The sequence below is a fragment of the Ciconia boyciana genome, chromosome 5 (assembly GCF_034638445.1).
Source record: "Ciconia boyciana chromosome 5, ASM3463844v1, whole genome shotgun sequence".
NCBI lineage: Eukaryota > Metazoa > Chordata > Aves > Ciconiiformes > Ciconiidae > Ciconia > Ciconia boyciana.
The window spans coordinates 61,876,210-61,902,142 of NC_132938.1; the positions used below are offsets into that span (position 1 = coordinate 61,876,210).

General features: G+C 40.5%; 1 protein-coding gene across 1 annotated transcript in view; it reads left to right on the plus strand.

Annotated features, from left to right (window-relative positions):
- The window catches only part of TECRL (trans-2,3-enoyl-CoA reductase like), a 69,536-nt gene extending 47,145 nt beyond the window's left edge, over positions 1–22,391 (plus strand). Inside the window, exons 5-12 of the mRNA XM_072862493.1 lie at positions 8,129–8,244; positions 10,900–11,005; positions 12,798–12,870; positions 14,917–14,960; positions 18,712–18,769; positions 20,122–20,207; positions 20,642–20,687; positions 22,264–22,391. Of these exons, the coding sequence (XP_072718594.1) occupies positions 8,129–8,244; positions 10,900–11,005; positions 12,798–12,870; positions 14,917–14,960; positions 18,712–18,769; positions 20,122–20,207; positions 20,642–20,687; positions 22,264–22,391 (657 nt within the window). The remainder of the gene's footprint in view (positions 1–8,128; positions 8,245–10,899; positions 11,006–12,797; positions 12,871–14,916; positions 14,961–18,711; positions 18,770–20,121; positions 20,208–20,641; positions 20,688–22,263) is intronic.
- The last annotated feature ends 3,542 nt before the right edge of the window (positions 22,392–25,933 follow it).

Below are 25,933 nucleotides of genomic sequence, written 5' to 3' on the forward strand. Positions count from 1 at the left end.
AATGGAACTGTATTTAATAAGTTTAAAATTATATTATACATAATTTTTCTGGAATAGTTTCAGATTTTCCAATGAAAAAAATATTCTGCTCAATTTAGAAATGTAGAGACTAATACTTATTTAAACCCAAGAATATATTTGAAATGGGAAAATCTACGCTTTTGCTAATTGGTCTGTTCCCTTCTGGCTGGCAAGCAAAATTATCACCGAGTTAGACATTGTGGAAAATGAACAAGAAGCCAAGAGAGGTTAAGTTTGATGCTTTATGGTTATGTATAGCAGGTGTACACAGTGGGGAAGTGCATGCTGTACTGAATAACGAGGTGCGCCTGTTCCCTCAGGAGGAAGGCAGTGTTTTGGTCAGTGTGGTTCTCTCCTCTTACTCGCACAGTGCATGCATATGGAAGTTTTTCTGTCCTGTGGGTGTGGGTGGATGGTGAATAGAGGAGGAGCAGTTTGCTCTGACTGTGGCTGGCAGAGCTCACTCAGTTGTTCCTGTAAATGTGGAACAATCCCATGACGTCTGCGGGATGAGTGTGATAAGAAGCAATTAATGACTATTGATGGGTTTAAAGAAGAGGCAGCCACACTGCTGCAGACTCATTTTCTCCACCTTCTCTATACTGAGGTCAGCTTTGGGCTTCCCATGGGGAACAACTTAAGATGTTTTCCCTGATCTGGGAATGGAAGAAGAGACTGCAATAAAGGTTTATAACCTCTCAATGGGATGTAGAAGTACAGACAATTATAATAGAAGGAAAAGGGCAAGATCTGAGGAATGTGAAGGAGTGGGAGGGCTGGGAGTCCCAGCAAAGCAGTGGGCCAGTCTGAAGAAGATAAATGTAAGAAAACTCGTATGATCATTGCTTAGGAAGGAATTTGAGATCAAGGAAAGAGAGAGAGTTGAGGATCTGTAGGATGTATCAGTGGAGAAAGTCACTGAATATATTTCTCAGCGGATACATATCAGAGCTTGCATAGTTTGTGGCCAATTCAAACACAGTTAGTTGTGGGACAGGACCCTACAAATTGAGTAACACTTTCAGGGAATTGTGGGTAACTGAAAAACTTAGTAGCAGCGCCAAATAAACAGAACGTGTTATTCTGTGTAAATCTGTGGGTGTCTTAAGAACACCTACAACAAAATGCCAAAGAGAGAAATCCCCAAACGGTTTTTCATTGCTAAACCTCTTGGATCAATAAATAATTTGATCATGGAAGATAATCTCCAGGAAAAAAAGAAGTCATTATTTCCTCTACAGCCCCTTTTCCAACTACAATTATTTGTAATGCAAAGCGTTTTACAGCTAGGAGTTTGTACTTGGCAGAGGTTTCTGCTTGAACACACAGTAAGTGCTGCTGTACCTTGGTACAGCTGGCCAAGTCTTGAGCTGATCCCAGTCAAACGCTATGAACTTTCAAAACATTGTAACCTTTCACAAAGGCAAACTACACACACAAGATTGGTCTTATTTTTCATTTAATTAAGTCTAATAGTTTTCAACCCCCAGGGTTATCAGGAGAGAACAGCTTGCATTTGCCTGATTTCTTGCCATGGTTTTATATTGTTTGTGCCTTTCCTTGGGCCACATATACTTCTGGCTCTTTGTTACTGCCTAGTGGCAACATGAAGTCAACTGATAAGGGAAGAGGAGACCTCTGAAACTGCCCAGCTGGCTGATTGGGATTCCTCAGATACTGCTTCTAATAAAGCAAACAGTGTTGCAATAATTTCCGTTGGTCTCAGCAACAAATGCCACAAGCTCACAATGAACCATGCCAGAGTGACAATTTTTCAGGTGCCAAAGGGAGTTAGGGAGCTACTAGGGAAATTAATTCTGAGGTGAATGTTTTGGTTGCTGTTGAGCACAGTACAGGCTGAAGAACCTATGCATAAGTGTTTATAGTAATACCCTTGAGTTTTTACCACTTCAAGCACAAAAAGAAGGTAGAGGGAATTCAGTAAGCATAAACAGAACAAGCTGTTTCTTTCAGTTATACACAACGTTATGCTTAAACCCTTCCTGCTACTTAAGGAAGAAAGAGCTACTTGATGTATGGTGCTGATAAGTGCAGGCCCTTTCCTATTTGTATTCAGACTAACTAGGGAGGTTGACAATTTGTCAATCTACGCAAATTTGAGAAGTTTCAGTCCCTCTAGAAAGCATAAGCTGGGCAAAGTTATTTTGTATGAGGAATTTTTGCCCAACCCCATAGTGGGGGTTAAGGAGAGCACAAAGAGGAGAGTGAACCAGAGGGTCAACCAGTGTTTGGGAGTGCGAACCAGAGAGTGAACCAGTGTTTGGGAGGACCAGGTGCCCCTTTGTCAGTCTTTTCCCACCTTGTCTGGTGATCTTGACAAGTCACTGAATTTTCTGTATCTCAGTTTCCAGATCTGCAGCAAGAAAATAACAGTATTTTCCTCTTTGTGAAGTGCTTTGAGGCTTCTAGATGAAAAGCACTGTGGAAGAGCTAGCTGAGGCTATTAGTAATAGCCAGGTGTTAAAAAACACTATTTCATTTAGGTATCTACATAGAAGATGATAGATATACATTTTAAAATGATACACATTATATGTCAGATTTCAAAATGCTGTAAAAGCCCTGTAAAGATCTGGCAGCAAATCTGAACTCACATTGGTGTTTGGTTACGAATAGAACTTGAGTGCTTTTCTGAGTATGTATAGGTACAAACACACATAACGTGCATATACGTGTGTGTTTAAGAAAAGCATTTGTTAATTTGCAGTAATTTTCTATTTTGAGTAAGAAACATGCAAAGGCTTGTGCTCTCGGGAAAGAATCTTGACCAGAGTATAAAGTGGTCTGATGCCAAGCCAAAGGTTTCAGACAGCTCAGTCTTAGGAGAAGAGACAGGAGAAAGCTGGGATTTCATCTCCCTTTTCCCACAGAAGGAGCACAGGCCTGGCTCAGGGAGAAACAGCATCCATCACTTTACTCCCCAGCTCCTGAAGCTGGCCTGAGTCAGCTGCAATTTGCCTATAAAATCCCACAGCAAATCCAACCCTATCTCTGATATTGGCAGTAAATACTGAGCTGCAGCCTGAAATACTCTTAGACACCGAGTCACTGCAAAATCTGCCCAGACAAGGGAAGTTTCAGGTGCCCCTGTGTGCCCTATGTAAGTTTTGTAGAATGGATTAGCCAGTTCCATGAGAACTGGAACAAAAATCATTGAATATTCAAGCAGCCCTTAAGAATTGTACTGCTGCTACTGCAGATTTTTGCAAACATGAAAATACAAAAATTTTTAAAAGGTGAAGATTTAGAGGTGCTGCTAAAATTATGCCATTACCATCCCCAGGTAACTGTATGGCCTTTAATGAGGTAGCAAAGCATATGAAGTAGAAATTAGTCCAGAAATCCATAATATTTCTTAATTATCATTAGCTCAAGAGTACATAGGGCTGGCATTGTAAAAGGAATCTAAGGTAGTTAGATGCTAAGTTTAATGTGATTTCGGGACTTCTGGGGGTTCAACTGCCTGTTTCTCTTGGGTTTCTCAGAAGTCCCACCTGCTCTCTGTACACTCACACATAGTAATGGTCTGCCTGTCTGATATCAGTAGATCCTCCTCTTTATGCGGTACATACTGTCTCAGTCTGACCCTGGCTCAGACCTGCAACTAGTGCCTTTGTCTCACATTTAAGAGAGAAACTAAGCTCTGCCCATTAGATAATTTATATACTGCAGCTGCTTTTCCATCAAAGTTACCCAGGACACGCTTGAGCTATTTTGTATCTCTTGCTGTGCCGAGAGCTCCAGGCAATGACCCAAAGTCATTGTCCCGGCTGCAGGTATTATCCTCATACCATGCCCTCCACTTCCCCTGCTTGAACCCAGACATCCCCTTGGCAGTGGAAGAGAAAACATCACGACCAGCACCGATGAACTGGGAAGCTGCCCCTACATGGCATGGAAAGAGCTGCGGGAAGGGATCAGTATGGAAAAGGCTGTATGGCCTTCCCTCAGCTCTGCCCTGTAGCTTGTCATAAATGAGAGAATGTGAGACAATGCCAAAAGGCAACATGATACAAGATAGGGTGTGTTGTGTGGTATTACGGAAAGGGCATGTCATAAACATTACAGAGAGGAATTAGCTGATGCCCTCGTGTGAAGATTGCTAATCCATGGGCTGTTCATTTATAAAGATTCTGTTGGACTTTTTTCAGACTCTCTCCACTCCACCCCCTCTGTTTATAGCTTCCTTTTGTCCTTTTCTGCCTTTTCCCAACCAGTATACACGGTACTATTAACTCACATCAAAAACCTTTCCATTCCCTGTAGCAGACCTGTTGGGATGGTGTCAGGCACTATGCCAGCTGCCCCTACTAGCCAGAAAGTTCACCTCACATTCCCTCAAATCACTGTAAAGAGGTAATTTCACCTCTGCTGCATTCATATCTCCCTAAATATACCCTCTGCCTCGTAAGGTCTGGGATTATAATTCCTGACCTGGTTGTTACTCAGTTCAGCAAGGTGTTACCGGCATGATCATCTGAACAGAGATAAAAGAAGCATGTATGATCTGGCTCATGCAAGATGAAATGCCTTGCTGGTTTGTGAATTAGCTATCCTGTATTGTTTTCCCATTTGTCTCATTGTCTCTTGAACGATGCAGACTCCTACATTAGCTCCCTGTTAACATATTTCAGATCTCCATTTTGTTGTTTATGTAGCAGATGTTTCCAGTTTAGGTATTACTGAATCAGGTCCCCAAGGACCTGATAATTGAGACAGTTAAGAAGCTTGAGTTCAGCACCCTGTATGGAGCTCATGCCTGGGAGAGGTTTGATCCAAGAACAGCACTTTCTCTATGCCACTGAGAATAAGAAGTATATAGGGTATATAATGCCAGACATTGTAGAGGAGAGAAGGAAGGTAAGAGAACTGGACACTGTGCAAGATATGAAATAGAGTGTACAATGTGGAAAAAAGGGGCAATCTCCTGTTTTCTCTCTTCAGGGAGTTAATGATGAACTCAACAGTTAAATTCTGTTGAGCTATGCACATTGTAATAGAGATATAATGCTCCTCCAGGAAAAGATCTTTGTGTTTACTATGCACCACCATATTTGGCTGCACCAAATACATCAAAATAATCTAGGTAGGCCCACAAGATGGTAAAGAAGTAATTTTATTTTAAATATTGGATGTTTTTTACATTTCTGCAGAAGAAAAATGCTTTGTGTTTTAAATGATCGCTTTTTTAGTTTTTGCAAAATGGTATTTCTTTTGTATAGAAACTACAAGATACACTGTTATTAGTTTCAGGGTTTTGTTTAAAATTTTGTCATTATTTTTGCTGGATATGTCAGGTGGAACTAGTATCTTAGTAATTTTGTAGGTTTTTTGAGCATCTGTAAAAATGATAGTTTGAACTGATCCTTAACACAACTAATAACTCCCCAAGTCCAGCAATTAGTCAACTATAGGATGAGCATGAAGATACTAGGTCAGCTTAATTGCATATATTAATTGAGAATCAATAGTAAATGAATGTGCTTGCCTTTGATTGCCAATGGCTAGAACTGATTGTAATTTTGTGTTAATTTAGGGCTACTTTCCCTTCCACTTGCTTGAACTTGTGGGATTTTTAGCAGAGTTTCTCTGCCTGCATTTCTGGAACTCACTTTTAATTTCTGAAGAATTTAAAATCAGTGGGCCAGAGAAGGAGAGCAGAGGCTGCAGCATGGGAGATGCAACAGAGGGAAACAGACTGAAACTCACCCAAAATGTAAAAAAACCCAAAAAACACTACAGCAAATTGAACCTCATCCTCTAAAACAGAATACTACTGATCTTAAGTATGCTCCAGCAGTGTGATGCAGTTATGACAAAAGCAAACACAGTCCTGTCTGCCAGGCAATACCTACTTTGATTGCAAATCTCACAGCTGACCCTGGACTGTGTGGAGGATGTGTTGGATGTGACTGACACACAGATAAGATGGGACCTTGTCGCTGGCTTGTAAAGCACCCTGAGCATGCTGATGCTGCTCACCTCCACAAACCCCAACTCAAGAGCTGCTGTTGGTGCTCTCAGCTGCTTCTCTGAATTGCTCTGATGGGAGGCTCTGCATCCCCCCTCCTACATCAACAACACCTCCTCACCCAGTCACAGGGATTCAGGTATCACGTGGCTGGTAGCTTTGGTTGTTAAGTAGAGACTGAATTTTTTTACTAAATCCTGAAGCTTTTCTTCTTTCAGCATCTGAAATCAGCCAGGGAGTAAGGGGGGAACACTTGGTGCAGTGACAAGTAACCACAACTTGGTACTAAGTCCTGCCAAACTTTTCTTGGCAGCTTTGTAATATGCTCATGCCAAACAGATGATAAAAGCTGGCAGTTATGGGTGTATTTTGTGGTACAACTCATGGCTGAGAGGAAAAGCTACACTGAAAAAGCAGCTCATTCCAAGCTCTTACACTGACCTGCCCAGACCGTATTATCTGCACCTGTCTCCTATACCACCTCTGTCTATATTTAGTGTATTAGGTTTTAATAGTGGAGGCTGTCTCTTACAGTTTTGCAGAGTGCCTAACACAGTGGGCTCACAGTTAGGAATAGACCCATACAACTGCTATTAGGACAAAACTCTAATAAGCCTTTGGCTGTGGTGTGTTCCACAACAATGTGGGCTCTTAGTCCTTGATTAAATGTTTTCATACACACACACGCTCTTGGGATCATGCAGAGTCTAAATGGAGCACAGAAATCATGGTGTCACATGGAACAAAAGAGAATTTGACATTTCCCTAGTAGAGAACACTTAAGTCTATTACTTTTGGAGACAGTCCTGCTATGAAAGGCTGAAATTTCAAAAAGTTTCCCCCTATAGTAGAGGAAAAGAAATGGTACTGGGGGTCCCAAATGAAGGAAACCTAATTGCAGAATATTTCTGCAGGAAAACCTTCCTGTTTCAAAGCTCTCCTGAAGACCTATTAGAAGAAGAGCCCACTGGGGCTCAGACTTCCTGCCAAATACTACTTTTGAGAAAGGTGGTCTAAATTCAGTGTTGCTTCCTTAAGCCACAGGTATTTATCCATTACATTTCTATAGCAGTGCAAATAGCCACCTTAAAGCCAAACAGCCCATTAGTTATGAATCTTTATCCCTTAAGCAATAATATGCACTTGAGTAATGATTTGCCAGTTGCTGGTCCTTGTAAACATGTAGGACTACACCATTTCCATTTTATTCTGAGATTCATTCCAGTGGGGACAGATGATCAAGTCCAGACCTCACATCACTCTAACCACGTTTTACTTCCTCCAGCTGTTTGTAGCTTAAGAGTGTGCCCTGACAAAAGGCAATACAGGCTATACCAAACCAAAGCCAGAACTTAAAAGCGAGGGTGGCTCATGGCAGTGCTATAAGTCTGCCTTCTCTCCCTGCCCCTGTAGCTCCTCTCAGCTCTCTGTGGCTAGCAGGGGTGACAGTGGGGAGATTAAATTATTTATTTCTGTTTTACAGGGTAACTTACTTGTCCAGTGTGCCCACCGCAGGCTACCTCTGCTGATGCATGCCCAGGGAGGAGTCCCACTCGGTCACTGAACAAAGGCTCAAAGCACCATACGCCAGGCAGGCAGGTCCTGCTCTTCCACCCACCACCAAATTTCAAGCAAAGATCCCTCCCTTCCAGATGATTATGCTAGCAACCAGAATTCAAAGCTATGTTTGTTTCTGTCATGCTTGGTTGACTTTTAACTGATGTATCACTTAATTGCAAAAAACACTGGCAGAAAACAAGCTGCCTTCAGCTTTTGGGCCTTGATTTTCAGTGTTATTTAGATTCCAAATAGGCATCTGATGGCACGGCCAAAAGTATAAAGAGGAGATGACTGTGATTTTGACCACCTTCCATGAAGCCTTCCTGACTGGCTTAATGTTCTGCACAGAAACCTCTCTCTCATTTCCTAGATGGATTTTGCTCCTTTCCTAAAGAGACAGCAGAAAAAACCCTACGTGTCATTTAAGTCCTCAAAATGAAGCCAAAATGACATTTGAAGGATGAATAGGTGCTGTGGATAGGGGAATTCTCTTTCTCATGCCTTTATTGGTACAATTTCCTACTCTGATACAGCTATTTTCTTTTTAATTTCTAGTTTTTTCTAACGGAATACACCGGGCCTCTTCTAATATATCTGCTCTTTTACATTCGTCTCTCAACTATTTATGATCAAGTGGAAAGTACGAAGAACTTCCGCCACCCAGTGGTTCAGTAAGTGACCCCTGCGTGAACTATTTTCCTGGAGGACAGGGAGCCAGAGGGATGGAGACTGCATTTCCAGGGCTGAGGAGGTTACGGGGGTGTGAGGCTGCATGCCTGGTCCGAGTCAGTGGGCGTTTCAGATTGTTCTGGTCAATAGCAGTTTGGCATTTTAGCAGCACTCATAAGCCTGACCACAAATGAGATCCCAGTTGCAATGGTTACTGCACCTGGTCACAAGGGGAGATGTAGTATTTTCCCCAAATAGTTTGCACTCTAGACACACAGCCTGAACAGAAGGTGAAATAATAAACATGGCAGGTAGTAACCCAAAGTCACTCTTGACAGAGAAGAAAGGACAAGACTTCAGATGTCCCACTCCCACCCTCTTTACAGTGCATTCCCACTCATAAGACGAGTAGCATCAGCATCCAGCACAGAAGGTAACTACCCCCACGCCAGCTCTCACCTAGGCACAAGGAGGAATTTCGAGAGGTCTGCATGTCGTAAGTCAGGTCAAGAACAACTGAGAAACCCAAAAGAAGCACGATAGGATTCAGAACTGGTAATCTGATTTTTGAAACTAACCTCTTCAAACTGTAATTGTTCCCAAGGCCATACGCAACACATTTGAGTTCTGAAAGACTTTTAAAAAAATAAAACACTTAAGTGACAAACAAAAATAAGAGCTCAGCCACTGTTACAGAACAGTGAAGAGCACAGGTTGTATCTAGCTGTACAGAAACAAATCAGAGGATCTCATATATAAACATAAATCAGATAGCTTTGCTTCTCTCCGTCACTGGAACAGTAATGCTAACAAGGAAAATTAAACAGCTCCAATGTAATACAGTAGGAGCTGACCACAAGGGAACACAACCTGCTTAGTCTGCTAGAACTCCAGAGGGTGCCAAAAACCAATGAAGAGAGGACAGCCAACCAAGATAGCTTTTTACGACCTTCAACAGCCCCTGCCATTCCCAAGCATTTTGAAGGACTCTGGAAGAAACAAAGCAGACCTGATCAATGGGAGGGATTAAGAACTGTTACAGACAACGAAGTGGCAAGCAGCTACACACGGTAACTGCCAGGGAGGCTCAAGGCACTGCCACCACCAACTGCCACCACCACAGGATGGTGGTTAATGCACCAGGCAGGCTGGGAACTTCCACACTTAAGGAATTTACTTCTCTTCAGTGTGATTGTCCCCATTCTGGGGGATTAATGCCTGGCAGACAGGTGGAACGTGATCAAGCAAAGCCTGTCAGCTGCATAAGTTGGAGCACTGGAAGTGGGAGGGCACACAGGGAACTAGGAGCCTCAAGGAACTGTACAGCTTTCCCACAGCACTTTTTCCACACTATGATTGCAGAATCAAGGGAGCTGGTATACAGCAGAGAAACACAGTGAGTAATAATACCATTTACAGATGGAGGAACAGAGACTTGGAGAGACATCAAGGGAGTTAGTGGAGCTGGGAATGAGAACACAGAATAGTTGAATTCAAATCCAGAGCTGCAAGACGCTTGCCTTCCTTCTCTTGCTCATACACTTAAAAGGAAAGAGTTTCTGGCAGCACAGAAGAGCCAGCAATACCTTTACCTTCTTTTAAGTGGGCAAGAGATGTGCAGAATCCTTCTAGTGACCACTCCTTAATGGGTTAATCTGAGGTCCCCATCCTAAGCCAAATTAATTTTAAAATTCCCAGCAAAGCTGGAAGTTTGCTCCAGACTTTGGATAAGTCGTTAATTGTTTGAAATTTTCTTAGCTCAGCTCTCTCTGGTGTAATTACTTTGAAATTGTTTAATCTTTGACTCTGGCTAACATACAAGATGCATAATAAAAGTATTTGAGATTTCACATGCTGAAAACCACTTTTCATTTATGTCTTATAATTGGTTTGCATTGAGATGGACTCTGGTACTACGGTAAATGTAACCAAGATAAAATGCCACCAGGAATCACTCTTGACATTTGTTTCTGAAACTCAATCTCTATGAGCTGCAACTCATTCTCAGAAGCAAATCAGCACTACCTGTTATTGTTTCATAATATTCCTTGAAAGAGAATCAGTATAATAATTTCTACAACAATTACCTCATTTCTTTGTAATGGGCAACAAAAAAACCATCAGAATGGATTAACTTTGCAACAAAATCTCATTTTGCATCCGCAAGGAAATGAAATACAAACTACCTCCATGCAGCTACCTGAATTGGCAAAGGACAAGGAAACCATTCAGAAGATATTCAGAATGTTTTTAAATGTCAGATACATCCTACAGGAGCATTAAGGTGGCCTTAAAATGTGGGAGACATCTTTTGGAAAAACATGGCAGATGCCTGCTTCTATACACAGCTGTCCTGTTTTAATGTCTTGTCAGGGCTATGTATCACATTCAGAGCTTGAGGAGCTCTTTTTAATTCAAGGCTAGTAAAAATAAGTTACTTCCCTGCAAAATGAAAGCAACTTTGTATAACACTGAAAATGATTCCATTAATCTTTGGTTACAGATGCTTCAATTAAGACAATATCTTAAATGCCACGATTTCAGTGTGACTCCACAGTTTTGGAATATTAGTCCTTATTCCTTTTGTGACGTTAAACTGTGAAGTAATAAAAAGCAATCTTTCACTTACCTTAATTTCCTTTTTTTTTTCCTTCCAGCTTGGCCTGCTTCTGCCATTGTTTACACTACATCAGACATCTTCTGGAGACATTATTTGTTCACAAGTTTTCAGGAGGGCACACTCCTCTGAAAAATATGATAAAGGTGACAATATGTTTATCATATTGTGTAAGAGACAATGTCCTCATATCAAAGCAGTCCTTGGAAGAAGATAAGAAAATTAAAAATAAATAAATTTCTAGCTCCAGGAATTATGATTAGTCAAAATACAAAACCAGGAAGAATTACAGGGCCATGTCCCCAAGGACATGAACTGAAATCAATGTCCATTTTAGCTCCTGCATGTCAATGTCCACTTTGACTCATCCACCCAAGGGGCTGACTGTCATGTCCAGGGTATTTTTCAGACTGAATGCTATTTTATTATGAGATATGCTGCTGCAACATCTAGCAATGCTGACAGAAATCACACTCCACTTCCTCACTGCAATATAAATAGAGAGCAAGAGACAAGCCTTGCATTAGGAAGCTAAAATCAAATTACAAGTAGAAATAAATATATATTCTCCTTCTGTAGGTGGAGGCCTCAGGAAGGAAGATACTGAGCTGGCCTAAAGTCTTATGTCTCCCAAAGCCTCCCGAATTTCAACTGTGTGTCATTACTCATAGGTTCTCCTTTCTTTTATTTCACATACTCAATCTCGGTCATTTTGTATCACCCCACCCCCGATCCCATTCAGTGTGATGTAAAGACCCTCCCTTTAAAAGTTTTGCAATACATTTTAGATTTTAGTGAAGGAGATAAACGTATGGCCATGATAAGGCGTTCAACTCGATTCCAGTCAGAAAGGAGGTAATGAGATGCACAGCTAGAGATGTTGTTTTACAATACACAGTGTTTAAAAAAAAAAAAAAAAAAAGAGGAATATAAGCTAAGTAGCTTTGGAACCAGAGTGCTATTTCCGAAGTGATTCATGCATGTGGGAGTTAAAGACCCACAGTAACTGTTGTCCCCTTGTGTCTGTGGTACGTATACCACAGTGGTATTGCATAAAAAGATTAAAAAGAGAAAGCCTCTGTGGTACATCCACCACAGTGGCATTGCATAAAAAGATTAAGCCTGACTTGCAGCCCTGCTTATGGAGTTGTAGCCAGTCCCAGCACACTGCTCTTCCTGAGAAGGTACTGAGCATGGGACCCTTAACTTAGACACATAGAAAGGCTTTATCCAGTCTCCAGGGTGGTTTCAGGTGTTTGGCTGGTGGGTTTGGTTTTTTCCTTGTACAAAGGATGGGAGCAGTGACCCCTACACAGGGCAAGAACATGATCACATTGTCTCTGCTTGGGCTTTCCCAAGCCCACAGCTTCAGTCACCTAGCAAAGGCAGCTGGGGTGCTGCTTTTTAACAAGAGGATGAAGTGGGGCTGAATTCATGGGAGTAGACGCAGTGTGTAGCTCAAATATCTTTATAGGAACTGTGTGCCTTTTTTTTGCCAGTGTTAAGCCAGGCCTACTCGGTTTTACTCTTTATTGTCTCAGCTGGTTTAGTGTTCTATCTTGCTTGGAAATGCTGAGTTTAAAGGTATAGTAACAGCTCAGCTGTTTTTACCAACCCTAGACTTTTAACAGTACAACTCAGAGAAATGTGCCCTTCAGCAGTAGAATCAAATAGGGAGAAAACAAACATCAATTCCTACAACAGGCATAAAACACATCCAACACAATCCAAAAAATCTACACTGTGCATCCTTTCATTTTTTTTTAGTGGCTTCATAGCATCTTAAAAAGATCTATATTCTGTGACTCAAGAAGCCACTGCAAAGTCTTTCAATGGTCATCTGGGTGTTGCACTTACCAGAATTTATATTTATAAAGTTACGGATTGTACTTGCTTATTGCCCTTTCTAACAAAAAGAGTATCTTCTGTCCGTTCCAGGGCTGTGCCTTTTACTGGGGATTCACTTCCTGGATTGCATACTACATCAACCATCCACGATATACGCCACCATGTATGTATAAGTAGAACACAAAACTAACCTTGGTTTTACAATGCCTTTGGTATGCAACCTCAGGTCCTCCAAAATCAATAGGTGGCCCCCACATGAGATCACGTGACTAATCTAGCCAGATTAGCCTTTACTCCCTGTCAGAAGGAAGGCTGTTGTGCGGGAGGTGCTCCTGCTGTGCCATTGAATGGTCAATCGCTGTCCCGTTTTATGAACTGGAAATATTGGCCAAGTGGAGAAAACATAAAGATTGATATATTTTGCTCATCTTCACAATATTTGTATTAAGAATGCAGGAGAGAACTAGAGCTGGATGCATTTTCTTGGAGGAGATATTTATTTGCTAAAGATACATTCTTTTCATGAAAATTAAGGTATTTTTTTTGTGAGAAGCCAGTAAAAGTCAATCAGATAAAAATGAAAAAATGATAAAAATGAAAAAAAAAAAATTTAAAAAATCCTATGTTTTTTGCTTCCAGATTTCATTCATCATTTTGTTCCGTCTCATTATATTTTATTGTTGCACTGCTGTTTCTTCATTATTTTTTTCTTCCTGTTTGCTCTTTGAACTTTTGCTTCTTTTGAGCGTAATTGTCATAAGGTTTGTTTCCTGCTACTTTACTTTCCTTGCTACATCTTAGTCTTTCTTATCCTCTGCATCTTATATTTACCTATGAGCTTTGGGAACAGTTTGCTTTGCCATTTTTATTTACACTCAGTTAAATTACTAATTTTTTTAAATCAAAAATTTCTCCTACATGGCACTTGCTTTCCTTTCAAAGTAACACAAAAGTTCTGTGTCAAAATTATGTGATTCATTGAAAAACAGTTGAATTTGATGTGGCTTTAACAGTAATGCTGCAAACAATGTTGAAACCTCCCTAGAGACAGTTTTTAGCAGTCTGGGCCACCAGATTAGTAGGTGCAGCTTCTTTATAGAGGAAACCATTTGTTCAAGACATAGCTTTCCAACAGAGAAAGCATTCAGAAGAAATACTTCTAATTGCTTTCCACTGGCTTAAAATGACAATTACAGGTACATGGGTCTAATGCTGGTGATCACCAGCCCTCTGGCATAGTTAGATGAATCGGTAAAACACTGATGGTTTATCTTGGATGCAGGAGCAGGTGACCTCCACAGCCATATCCAGAGATGGCTGGTTTGGGGACAGGTAAAGAAAGGCAAGCAGGTAGTTGCAGAATGCTGTGCAGGAGTGGTAAATTAAACCAGGCTGACAAAGGGCCCATAGAGAACATCTGCTTAGCAGCCACATACTCACATGTTGACATGTGCTGGTTGTTCTGAGGAGGAGTGCATGCCCTTGGCACCACAGAAGAGTCGCGTGCCAGCCAGAGGAAAAGGGTTCTCAAAAGTAAAGGCTCCATGACACTTGGTCAGGAAAGTGAGGTACGTACATGTGGTTTGTGTGCCTCAGCCATGACCAAGGTTTACTTGAGAACTGTAAACCTTTGGAGATGAACATGATACAGCACTACAGTGGTCTGGGGACAACAGCAAAAAGGAGAGGGCAGGCAAAGGGCAGGTAAAAATTGCAAAGGCTAAATATATTTCTTGCATGATGAGACTGTGAAGCAGATAGTGGCTATATAGTAAAGCCTCACTACTTAAAAAAAAAAGTAATGGATAGCTTACGTCTTGTGTTCTCTGCTCATGGAGACAGAAGGGCTGGGTAAGGCTGTGATTCCTGGCCTGGTTCTGCCACTGACCTTCACTTCATCCCTCCCCTTGCCTCTCCAAGGAATTTACCACCACCAGCTGCTTTGACAAAGCACTTGGATATATGAAGCTAACAAATACTGGAAAAAGTTAGGTGAAAACTGCCTTGAGATCAGTGGTGAAGAGACTGGCATTTCTAGAGTGCTGTTACTATTTGCATTGTCTTCATATTGTGTGTGATAATATCCATTCTTTCTGCAGAGCCTGTCAGGAAAGAATTATTTCTGCTCCTCAGCACTACATTAATTTCACCCATAGCAAACCATGTGCATACCGTAAAATGCAATTTATAATTCCATTCTATTTTCTAGCATTTGGCCACAGACAAGTTTCTTTTGCTGCCCTTGCTTTTCTGGTACGTACAAAAATAAAGTGTTATTAATGACTGTGGTATAGGAGTAACTCACGATTTAGCAAAATGCAGTAATGCTGCTATGCATTTGTGTATATATATATATACATGTCCACTCCCACAGCCCTATGTCCTTTGACTGGATTTAGTGATAATCTATTAAGGTTTCTAGGCCAGGAAGTCTCCTAGTACTATTTACCTATACAGAGCTTAATGTGAAGTACTGTATCTGAGAGCCATGAGAACATAATCAGCATTATTACTGCTCATGATTGTATAAAAACACTAATATTTAGACAGATTGGAACTTGCCATTTTTAAAACACTGAAGAATTACATCCTAGGCAGACTTTGCAATAGTACTGTGTACCCTGAATAACTTAACCTCAACAGCTATTAAAAACAATAAAAACAATCCCTCCAAAGTGGGTTAAGCCAAGGGAAAGTGCAGATGACAAAGGATGGCTGAGACTACCAAACCTGATGTTTGAACGAACATAACCATGTAGTGAGACAGAGGCTCAGTAAGAAATTCTCACATGGAAATGTATATTCTGTTCTCTGTGGGCATTGCACTTGGAAATGCTGAGTGTTGACTTACCCAAGCAAGCATGGGTCAGTAGCCAAAACAGGAAGCCTCTTTGAAAATCAGATACAGATCAGTTTCCAGAAATACAACAGGAAGATGGGACAGTAATGTGTCTAGGCTCCTTCAGGCAAACACTATTCAGAAAAGCATTCAAACAACTCCTTAGCAATATTTAAATGTTTTTGTAAATTGGGACCCTTAAAGATCACAGTTTTGGCACTGTTTGTCTCTGGGGGTTGGCCATGCAGTTCTCAGCTTTTTCTGCCCTAACAAGGTATAGCTAAAACAAGCAAAATACTCATATGAAGAAGTTCATGCACTCAATGAGGCTCTACAGCCGAAAGCAATAGTCCTGCACTGCGGAGACAGGAGGCTGTGGCAGCAGCAGGCAGTGGTGTGCCCAGAGCCTTACTGTCTGTGCCCTTCCCAAGCTCCCAAGTAAGCAAGGGGTTACTTGAAACCAAGCAAACTGCTTGCCTGAATATTCAGTGCTACCAGTAAAACTAGTCCTTGTCAAAATCTCTGCATAGAAAAAGCCTCCTTTGCTAATGAAACATCCTTCCTCTCCTCAATGTAACACACCCTGCTATAGCTTTTATGGAAAATGCTGCCATCAAGCAAAGTGATGAGTCCTGTTGGGGGTATTTGCTATAAAATATGGCCATGCCCTTCAGATCTGCATCAGTATCTGGTCTGTGGTCTGAATTCTTGCAGCTCTTTTGAGAACTTCCTACCCATGGAAACTCAAAACCTTTCCCTTTCAGGCCTTGTTCTGGCAGGTTCCCAGAAAATTAATTTAAAACAGCAAAATACAAAATAAAATAATTTGAAGCTGTTTTCACAGGCTTCTAAAACATATAAATAAAATATTTGGAAGATTTCTTTTTTTCCCCTCTTTTAAGGCTTGTCTTTATTACATACCCTGATTTAAGTGTATACATCTGCAGCTGCTGTAAACAACAGTACTGAGTAATTTGAAAAGTGTCAGCAGGCCCTTCTGAAAGATTCTCATATTTAGAGAAATTACTCTAAGCTTTGCAGGGACGTTTTTCTCATAGGGTACACATGGAATATAAAGAGGGGTAACAGTATGTAGACTTCAATATTTTATAATCATAAATATGGTAAGCCTTTTTTCTGCTGTTCCCCACTGCCCCATATTTTGTATCTGAGACACTGACTAAGGACTAGCTTACATTTAGCAGTACTTCTCGATATAGAGCATTAGCAGCCACATTTCTAAAAGAGGATGTAAGAGCTAATTAAAGCAGAATGCAGCTGCAGAGTCAAAGGTAAGCCAATAAAAATCCCTGCAGAAATGCCCTTTCCTTATTTTACTTAGTATTGATTATAGAATTAGTAGGTGTTAACTATGGTGTGTGAATCTCTCTTGCTCCACAATAGTATGGGCATTGCACATTTCAGTATGTATAGTGTTTCACAAAAACACTTTTAACTTTGAAACTTTTTTTCTTTAAAATAATAGTAATCAGAAACAATCATGTTCCTAGCTCATAACTGGAAGTATGTAAATTAAAATTACTTCTATTTCTATGACTAGAATTATAGCTTCTGATATGATATTTTATAATAGAATTTCCTTTTCTGGCTATTTAGTGTTTTACATCTGGTGTTTATGATAGATGACAGCCAGTTAGTTGTAATTAAAAAACATAAAAGGACTGCAGGATTTGACCCATGACTACATATCCATGCAGAATAACAGCTTTGCTAATAGAACTGATTTAAACTTTCCTAACAAAACCCGCAGAAATCTCTCTGCCAAAAAGGGGAAAAATCTTCAGCAATGCTATCTCCAATGTTCTTTCAGATAATGGCACATTTCAATATAAAATGAAGTTACATATTCCTTTCAATTAGTTTTAACTGAAGTTTGTTATGGATGACTTTCAGAATTGGCTTTAAAAAAATACAATCATATTTCTTTTTTTCTGTATTAATTTTGTGACTTTACACTTTTAACATCTCTAGGTTTTAGCACTCTTCCTTTTTAATTTCTTAATTTTTTCCAGCCTTGCAAAATTTAGAATGACAACTGATGTAAGAAAACACAGCTTTTTAACACTCCATTTTTTCAATTTGAGAGGAGAAATGAGTCTTCAAACCCAGAAATGAATAAGAAAGTTCAATTCAGTCCGAGACTGAAATCTATACAGCATTTTGGTTTTCTTCATAAAGAAAGAGAAAAATGAAAAACATAACATTAGATTGTTGTACTGACAGGCTTTCTTTTTCAAGACTAGAAACTGGTTTTCCTACCAGTTCCCACTTTAAATATGGGGTTTTGGTTCTACAGTAGTTGTAATTGATGAAGTACTGAAAGCCACAAGCAAATCTGAAATCACCTTGTACTACATGCTGTATAACCGAGTGAGGAGACATGGTATCTCTTCCAAAGATTTAAACCATCTAAATATTAAAGACCAAGTTTGAGAAGTTGGTTAGGGCTGGAAATGGCTTAACCAGAGAGTAGCAGAACCAGGAATAATACTGGCTCCCTTCATTTATCAATTCCCGACTACTATCCATTTGACCAGTCTGCCCTTCAGAGAACCGCTGCCTGTTTATATTCACCCTATTTTTCCTTCCTCTGTGACTTACCTAGAGAACTGGTTACTGTGCTCTGTAACCGGCATAACAAAGGTGTTACACTGAACACCTGTGAAAGTGTGTGTAGGAAGAGGGTAGGCACATTAACTCATGACATTTTTACAAAACCAGTAGTCAACTTTTCACCTGCTTCTTTTCAGGCTGGATTAAATCCAAATCCTGACAATAATGTTCAGTTCAGAAAAGTATCTTACTAAATTCCTTAGACCGCAGGGAGCCTCTCTGATCTCCCCAGTCCAAAGCATGTTGCACATGCTGGCCATGGGAACCACACTGGAGGCCTGCCTGCACTGAGCTCTATGGAGCTGAAAGGTGGGCTTTCACCCCAGGCTGCGCCCATGGTGATCACTAGACACACAAAGTGCATTTGACAAAGATCACAGAGTGTATTTCCCATGGGAGAGTCATTTCGGAGTACATATTTTCTGGATACGGAGACTAAGCTGTAATGAGGGGATTCTGGTTATGCACTGCAACACCGTTACTGCAGCATTTTAGGCATACCACTGAAAATATGTTTTTAATGTCTTGCAGATGTGTGAGGCTGGAAATCACTTTATCAACGTAGCTTTAGCTCACCAAAATCATTCAGGTCTGTCTTTGTTTCCTGTTTGTCTATTTAAGACTGAAGTGTGCTTAACCTATCCATCTTCTGCTGGTATACAGTAATTTATGTATCTACATCCACAGAACAAAGAAAGATGAAGTAGGTACCATGCCATCAGTATAACATCTTCAAAATAAATGTGGTGACAAGGAAACATTAGCAAGACTGTTGTTGTTCCAAAGCTTATAGCAAATTTATCTTAATTATACACAACTGCAATTTAAATATGGATTTAAGCATGGAAGTTCTCTAAGGCATCCTGTGGACTGACAACAGAGGATTCCATTTTAAATAAGTTTCAACAACTTTTAAACTAGATTGCAGAGTTTTTAGATACGTGCATCTCATTCAAATATACACACACACACACACACACACACACAGAAATACACAAAGATAGACTCATGAATACCTACACAGGCATCAATGTATAAGTATGCTCTTAAAAGGCTGCTCCAAGCGTGGGTTTTCAGGATCTTTTGTACAATGAGAATAAAATTTATACTATATATAGTAGAAAGTAAAATATAGTTTCAGATAATAATAGTATAATTTCGTACTATAACACCCTATTCAAGAAAATACTTCACCATGGTATGATCAACTTCACACACTGAAGTCAGTTTCTGTACTGGAAAGCTTTTGATGTGCTGTGGTTAGGCAGGCACTTATGTTGTTTATTGCAAGGGGCCTAATTCAGTTTAAATTTAATTTAATTGCAGCAAGAGCCAAATAATTAATCAGTGTTCTGAGTGCCTACAAGTATTAAAGATAGCATTGTTGCCAGAACTTTAAAATGAATTGTTGCATATGTGGCATTTTGTGTGAGCATTACCAGTGTCTGTAGAGAGTCATGCTGTTACTCTGGAGTTGTTTTCCTGTGTTACCCTGGGATGAAGGATGAGGATGCGAGAGGGGACAGGTTCACATTCCTGAGTCAGGCTGAATAAGATACAGCTGAATCCTTTATATCCCAGAAGAGTGCCCTTAGCACTTGCCTGCCGGCTAGTCCACGTTAAACTACTTGTCTCTCTGTTCCTCTGAACAAAGGTTGCATCCTTTGGACATGCCAGACCTTTCCTGTAAAAACTGATACATGGCTTGCTAAGCAGCAGTCTCAGTAGGATAAATACAGCTTTTGCTCTCTCAAAAGATTTCACTGTAACTTTTTTAACAAGTTGTACTCTGGGAGTACAAGGGGATGGCTGTTACATAGGCAAGTTGTGATAAGGCTCAGTTCTCCTCCCTGTATTGAAACTGGTTTTGTCTGTTTGGGGTTTTTTTTCCCTTTTTTTTTTCTTTTCTTGCCCTTTTTTTTTTTTTCCCTTTTCATAAAGGAAGTAAAGCCTGTTTTCCAAGTCCAACCTACAACCCCTTCACGTGGCTCTTCTTGCTGGTATCCTGTCCCAACTATACGTATGAGGTACATGACTTTCTTCTGCTTATATGCAAAGGGTAGGTGGTTGCTGTGTTTCAGCCTTTGCCTGCAGAAAATCTGCAACAACTCCATGCAGTTCCCTCTGCACATCAATCATTTTGTTCTGTATGTCAGAGTCTCCTTGCTCCCACAAATGTTTCTCCACCAGACCGTTCTCTTCCCTCACATCAATATAATGACTTTTGCATATATTCCGCTCCACTACAGACTCCCCAGTGATCCAAGGATTTACCACCCATCTCTTCATGCCTCCAGCACACTGGGGGTTTCCTTTCTAGCTGTTTTTCCTCTCCCATTTCCAGTATGAGTAACATGCTCTTCTTCCAGGGGGAGCTTTTGGGGAAGTGGTCATTTTTGGAAACTTGCCCTTTTGCTTTACACAAAGTATACAATTAACAGTGCCTTTTTCTTTGCAACAGGTTGGGTCTTGGATTAGTTTTGCAGTGATGACACAAACCCTGCCAGGTAAGTTTGAAACACAATTAAGATAGCCTCTAAATTGTTGTTTGCAGAAGTGAATTCTGGAAATCTAAAATTTGCCAAAAAATGTATTGCATATGAAATATTGCCATCAAATCCCCCCTGTGACATGACTATATGAACCTTCAAAGTGCTACCTCCAGAAAGCTAAGGTACTTAGCACCTTACTGCACTTGAACACTACTGCAACACCTTCTTTTGATCAAAATCAGCTCTCTGCTTTTTGTGAAATATTGTTGTTTCTTGTTTCCACAGTGAAAACAGACTTTGAAATTTAGAAAAAAAAGAAGTCAGTATTCTTCATTTACAGTCAATCATTTTTGATATAGGAAATTTTCTTTGCATTGTAAACCTGGAATAATACTTCTAATAGGGAGAGGAAAACAGATGTACTTAGTATTTCAAAAGAGGAAAGACACACACACATAGCATTTCCCCATTTGCTTATATCAGGCAGCCAGCTCGTAACAGCAGCCTGCTTAGTAGCACTTGCAACTCTTGTGCAGTACTTTCCTGCACCCTTAAAGACCTAAATACCCATACAAATATGGTCCCTGGGACTGAGGTCTCCAAAACATTCACTTTTTAATTATTTTTCCATTCCAAAATAGAAACCTGTAAAAGCTACTTGCAAGAAGTAGCACCACATGGTTTACAAATGAAAAAGAAAGGAATTTCAGAAGTGGATGAAACTGCATCATGCAAAAATTAAACTTTTAATTTTGTTTGAAAAGATACAATATTTTTGTGCTTTAGGCTCTGGTATGGAAATGACGTGAAAGTTTGGAGTCATTGCAGGGCTGCATTTACAAGGACAGGGAGCAACAACATATGCAGCACACTCATCCTTGCTGCAGTTGTCCCAAAAATAACTTGACCAGATGCCAAATGAATGTTTCTGAGCCACCAGCTCATTTTAAGGAAGAAAGGATAATGAATTTGCAAAAAGCACCTGTAAAAGCATTCTCCATTCGGTGCCACTCAGCCCGAAGGGAGAGGTACCTGTGAGACCACTTACTGTCTCCTGATAACCACAGCAGGGGCCTGGGCATCTATAGTTGTTAGGCTTTGTGAGACCTCCCTGCCAGGCAGCTAAATCTGTTCATGCACCTACTGCCTTCTTGCTCCAGGGCCGAGCTCTCCCTCCATGCAACAGGAAGTTACAGTGCAGCTCCCTGTATGGTTGGGAGCCAGAGGTAGAAACGAAGAAGTGTTATAGGCCAAAAGCAAATCAGAAAAATAGTTGAGAGAGGCCACGGGTAATTCTGTGTTGAGATGGCACTGTGCCCAAGGAGGCCTTGTGATTTATGGTGAAGTCATAGGTGATACAGGGTGTGTCTAATAGATGTGGACATCATCTGTGTGAATTCTGAGGCGGAGGCTGAGCCTCAGGCTATGGTATATCAGCAGCTGCAAGGCTGAGAGCAAGGGCAGAGTTAACTTGTTTCTGCTCACAGAAGAGACTGCAGACTTTTCCATAAACCCTCTTGTATTCACAGCAACAGACACTGAAAAAAGACACATGATCCTTTTTTTTTTTCCCTCTCTTTTTCCTTGGTAGTTGGCATTTTTGCTTTCCTGATGGTCATCCAGATGTCTCTCTGGGCCCAAAAGAAACACAAGCTGTACCTGAAGAGATTTTATCCAGAGGTGCGGAGAAAAGCAGCTATGATTCCTGTCATCTTCTAAGCTCTTCACAAGGGTCGGAGCCTAAGTGTACATACAGTTCAAGAACTAACTCAGAGTAATTGAGCCATTTCATTCAGTAACCAAAGTGGATCAGAGGAAGAACTACTGGATATCTTTTTCAGAAAATTAACAGTTCAAGATGAAGAGTTTTTAATTAAATGAAAAAATGTAGCTCTTGAATTCTTGGTTCCTGGTAAAAGATAGGATTTAATTAGATTTTCTGTAATAGAGCTAATTGGAAAGGGACAAGAAATGTGCTTATATTAAATGTTAGGCTAGATGTTTAGCTGGTGTAACTGGGCACAGATGCTATTAGAATTAACAAATACAGCTCATCTGCATGCATTTAGGTCTGGTGATTTTAAGGTTCAGTGTTAGATGTTGACGAGAGTCTTGGATTTTTGCATCAGAAGATGTTTCACAGCCTTATTTTTATTAAACTGCACAGAAACAGCATGTTCTGCCTCAGCTCCTCTAAAGCATCACATCAAAGAATGACCGCTATGCTGTTAACACAGTTTAGTCTAGCTTTACAAGGTTTTTCTTTCTTTCTTTCTTTTTAATTGAATCTCATAGCAAATTATTCAATACAAATTGGCTTAAATTGATCACTGCAGAGAGGTCTGGCTTTCTTTTATTTTCAGGTAGGCAGATCAGCCCCACGATCCCAGGAGGGGACTGTTTCTGAGGTGCTTCCCATCTTGCTACTAATTTGCAGCATGACCTTGGGTACATCATTTAAGTCCATCCTCCTTTCTCACATTGAACAGTTCTGGAAATAGCAGAAGACTTTGTGGACTAACAAGCGTATTAAGATCCTCTTCTCTGGATGCAGTCAGGCACTGAACACCATTCAGCTTACTTGTATCAAGCACTGTGAAATCCTTGGGCACAAGGTGAACATAGTACAGCTCGTTATCAAAAAGGAAAGGGATCCTGCCAAATGCATTTCAGTCCATATCTGAACTGCCTCAGATGGACACTGCTGAAAAGCTTCAGCTCCCCTTCAATTTGGTCAGTCTCTATCTGCTACTTTGCTTTCTAGGACATTATTTTTTAAGGGATTCTCTGGGCTTGTTATTCAAGTCCTGAAAACTCTGTTTAGCTCCATTTGCAAATCAGTGGCATCCATGTCATGCAGCTGCACAATTTTTAGCAATTTTAGTTACAGAGAGCAAAAGAACCAGAACTGCTTCAGCAAGTATTAAGATATGGAGAGTTAGGGCATTAAGTCCAGTTTTCATTCTATTTCTGTTGCACATTTATCAATGTCTTTTGGCTCCCTTAGGCTGGTGAAAAAGCTTGCCTAAGGAGCTCTAATCATTAGAGAAACACCGGAGTACACAAGTAAGGCAGGCAGTTTGTCTCCTAAAGGCGCTGTTATCTTTGTGCCAGCTCAAGTGTTCTAACAAAGTTAATTTGCCCAGTAAATTGGGTTCATATCTCTCTTCTAATGTCTAACTCGCAACACTTATCCTATTAGCAACTGTAACTCAATTTCATCTTGGTAATGTAAATAAATCACTTTCCATATTTTTTAATGTGTAACCTGTGAACACCTAGAAATTTTATTCCTCTCAATGGAAAACCCGAGTCACAGTGAACATCCAGTTCTCTAACCCAGACTGCTAATAAAGATCTATTTTTGAAAAATTATTTTCTGTACTTTTCAGTCATTTATATCTAACAACAATATTTTTGAAACCCATTTTTTTCCAGCCAGTGTTAGATGTGTGAGTCAAGACTATTGTCTATTTTTTTAATCCAGCTACTGGGATTGTTTTCATTTCATGTTTATTAAATGTCTCATTTTAGCAATCTTCAAGTTTAAAATAGTTCATGTTGGGAGGGTTACTTGCCAAAATTACTTACTTATCTGTTAGTCTCTTGATTACAATGGCTGCAGCTTTAAGTCTGTTCAAGGCATGTTTCCAAAGTGATTCCAATTGCTAGGAGCGCAGTTGCTATTCAACAGTTAGCTTAGGCAAAGGAAGTACTGCAGGAATTGTTTACCTCCCTGCTCATTAGTTGGTCATTCAGTACGTGGGGTGGGGGGGAGAAGGGTTTTGGCTCCTGTAGGAAATGCCTAAAGTTTTAAAATGGGGGTAAGACCAAACACTAGGTAAGAACAAATGAAGATACGTTACAGAAGGCTGTCTCAGATAAACATGGCAGATATTTTGAGATTCACCAATGGGGTGTTGACCAGCTAAAATTGCTCTGAACAGTGTTAAATGGCTTCACAAATAGCAATAAATCCAACTTCCTGCACCCTCACAGATCTTTCTGTATTACTCTGCCCTCTGATTTTCAGGGCAAGTTCCATATGATTAGAACAGGTAAGTTAACTTCCTGGTATGGGGGGCATGTTTTGCTTTAAAACAGAAAGTATATAAAGATGGTCAGTCTTTGTTTTGATAAACATTTGGGGGGGCCTTGCTTTTGGAGAAAAAAACCCAAACAAACAGAAAAACCAAGCAAACAACAAAAAAACCAGGCAAAAAGTAAATATCACAATACAAAAAAATTGCAATCGACAGTGATTTTAGCCACAAGTGCCATGCACCTTTTGAATCAAAACAATTGTCTCCACACAGACATTTTAATGGGAAAGTTTGTCATGACTGTGCTGATTACCTGGGGAAAAAAAAGCCTTATTGAGCTCTAAATATACCGGTATTTCTTGTATTAGGGGCTGATGAGGAAGTAAATGGTTAACTGCAAATTCCTTTGGCAATATTTTCTCTTAAGCACAGACCTAACTTTTTCAGAGCCATCAGTAGAAGGAAGGCACAGGCAAGGCCACACCACTACCAGAATGTCATCAGCTTTCAAGGTCAAAGGGAAGGAGTCAACCTCCAACATGAGCCATCAGATGCAGCTTGGGTAGTTGCTCCCCACTTTGGCCACTCTTAATATGCAGCTGCTTCACAGGCATTAATAAGGCTGTCACCATTCCAGTGCACTGGATGCACTGGTGTCCATGGAAAAGGGAAAATAATCAGGACAATGGGAATTACATTTTGCAATCCTGCTTCTCCATGAGGGCCATGAAATCCACTACTTGCAACAAAAAACAATTTGCCTCTTTGAGCTAAATCCCTTTCTGATGCTGTTTTCCTCAGTTTTTGCATCTGGAAAGGTCACAGACTGCAGGGCAGTGAATCCACTCCCCGTGGTGCCCTGCCCTTGCCTTTGCTCCCAGGGCCAGCCTGAGCTGCCCTGTGGCTTCTGTCAGCCCCAAAGCTTTCCTAACAGCTCATAGAGGCAAATTACGGCATTTGTCACAAAAGGCAGGAGGCAGCAGCACCGTACAGCAGAAAAAGCAAGTGGTTGAAGTTGGAGACACATTCTGGTTAGGTATGAGGAGCTGGTGCAGTCAGTGGCACAGTTAGGCCCCCATGTATAGGGGCAATTCCTGCTCAATGCTCCTCAGAAGTTAAGCCATCTAAGCCAAGAGACCACAAATAAAGCAACATACGGAGACATTGGGCCTACTGGACAACAGTTTTGGCAGGGACTGTGTAAAAATAAATCAGATG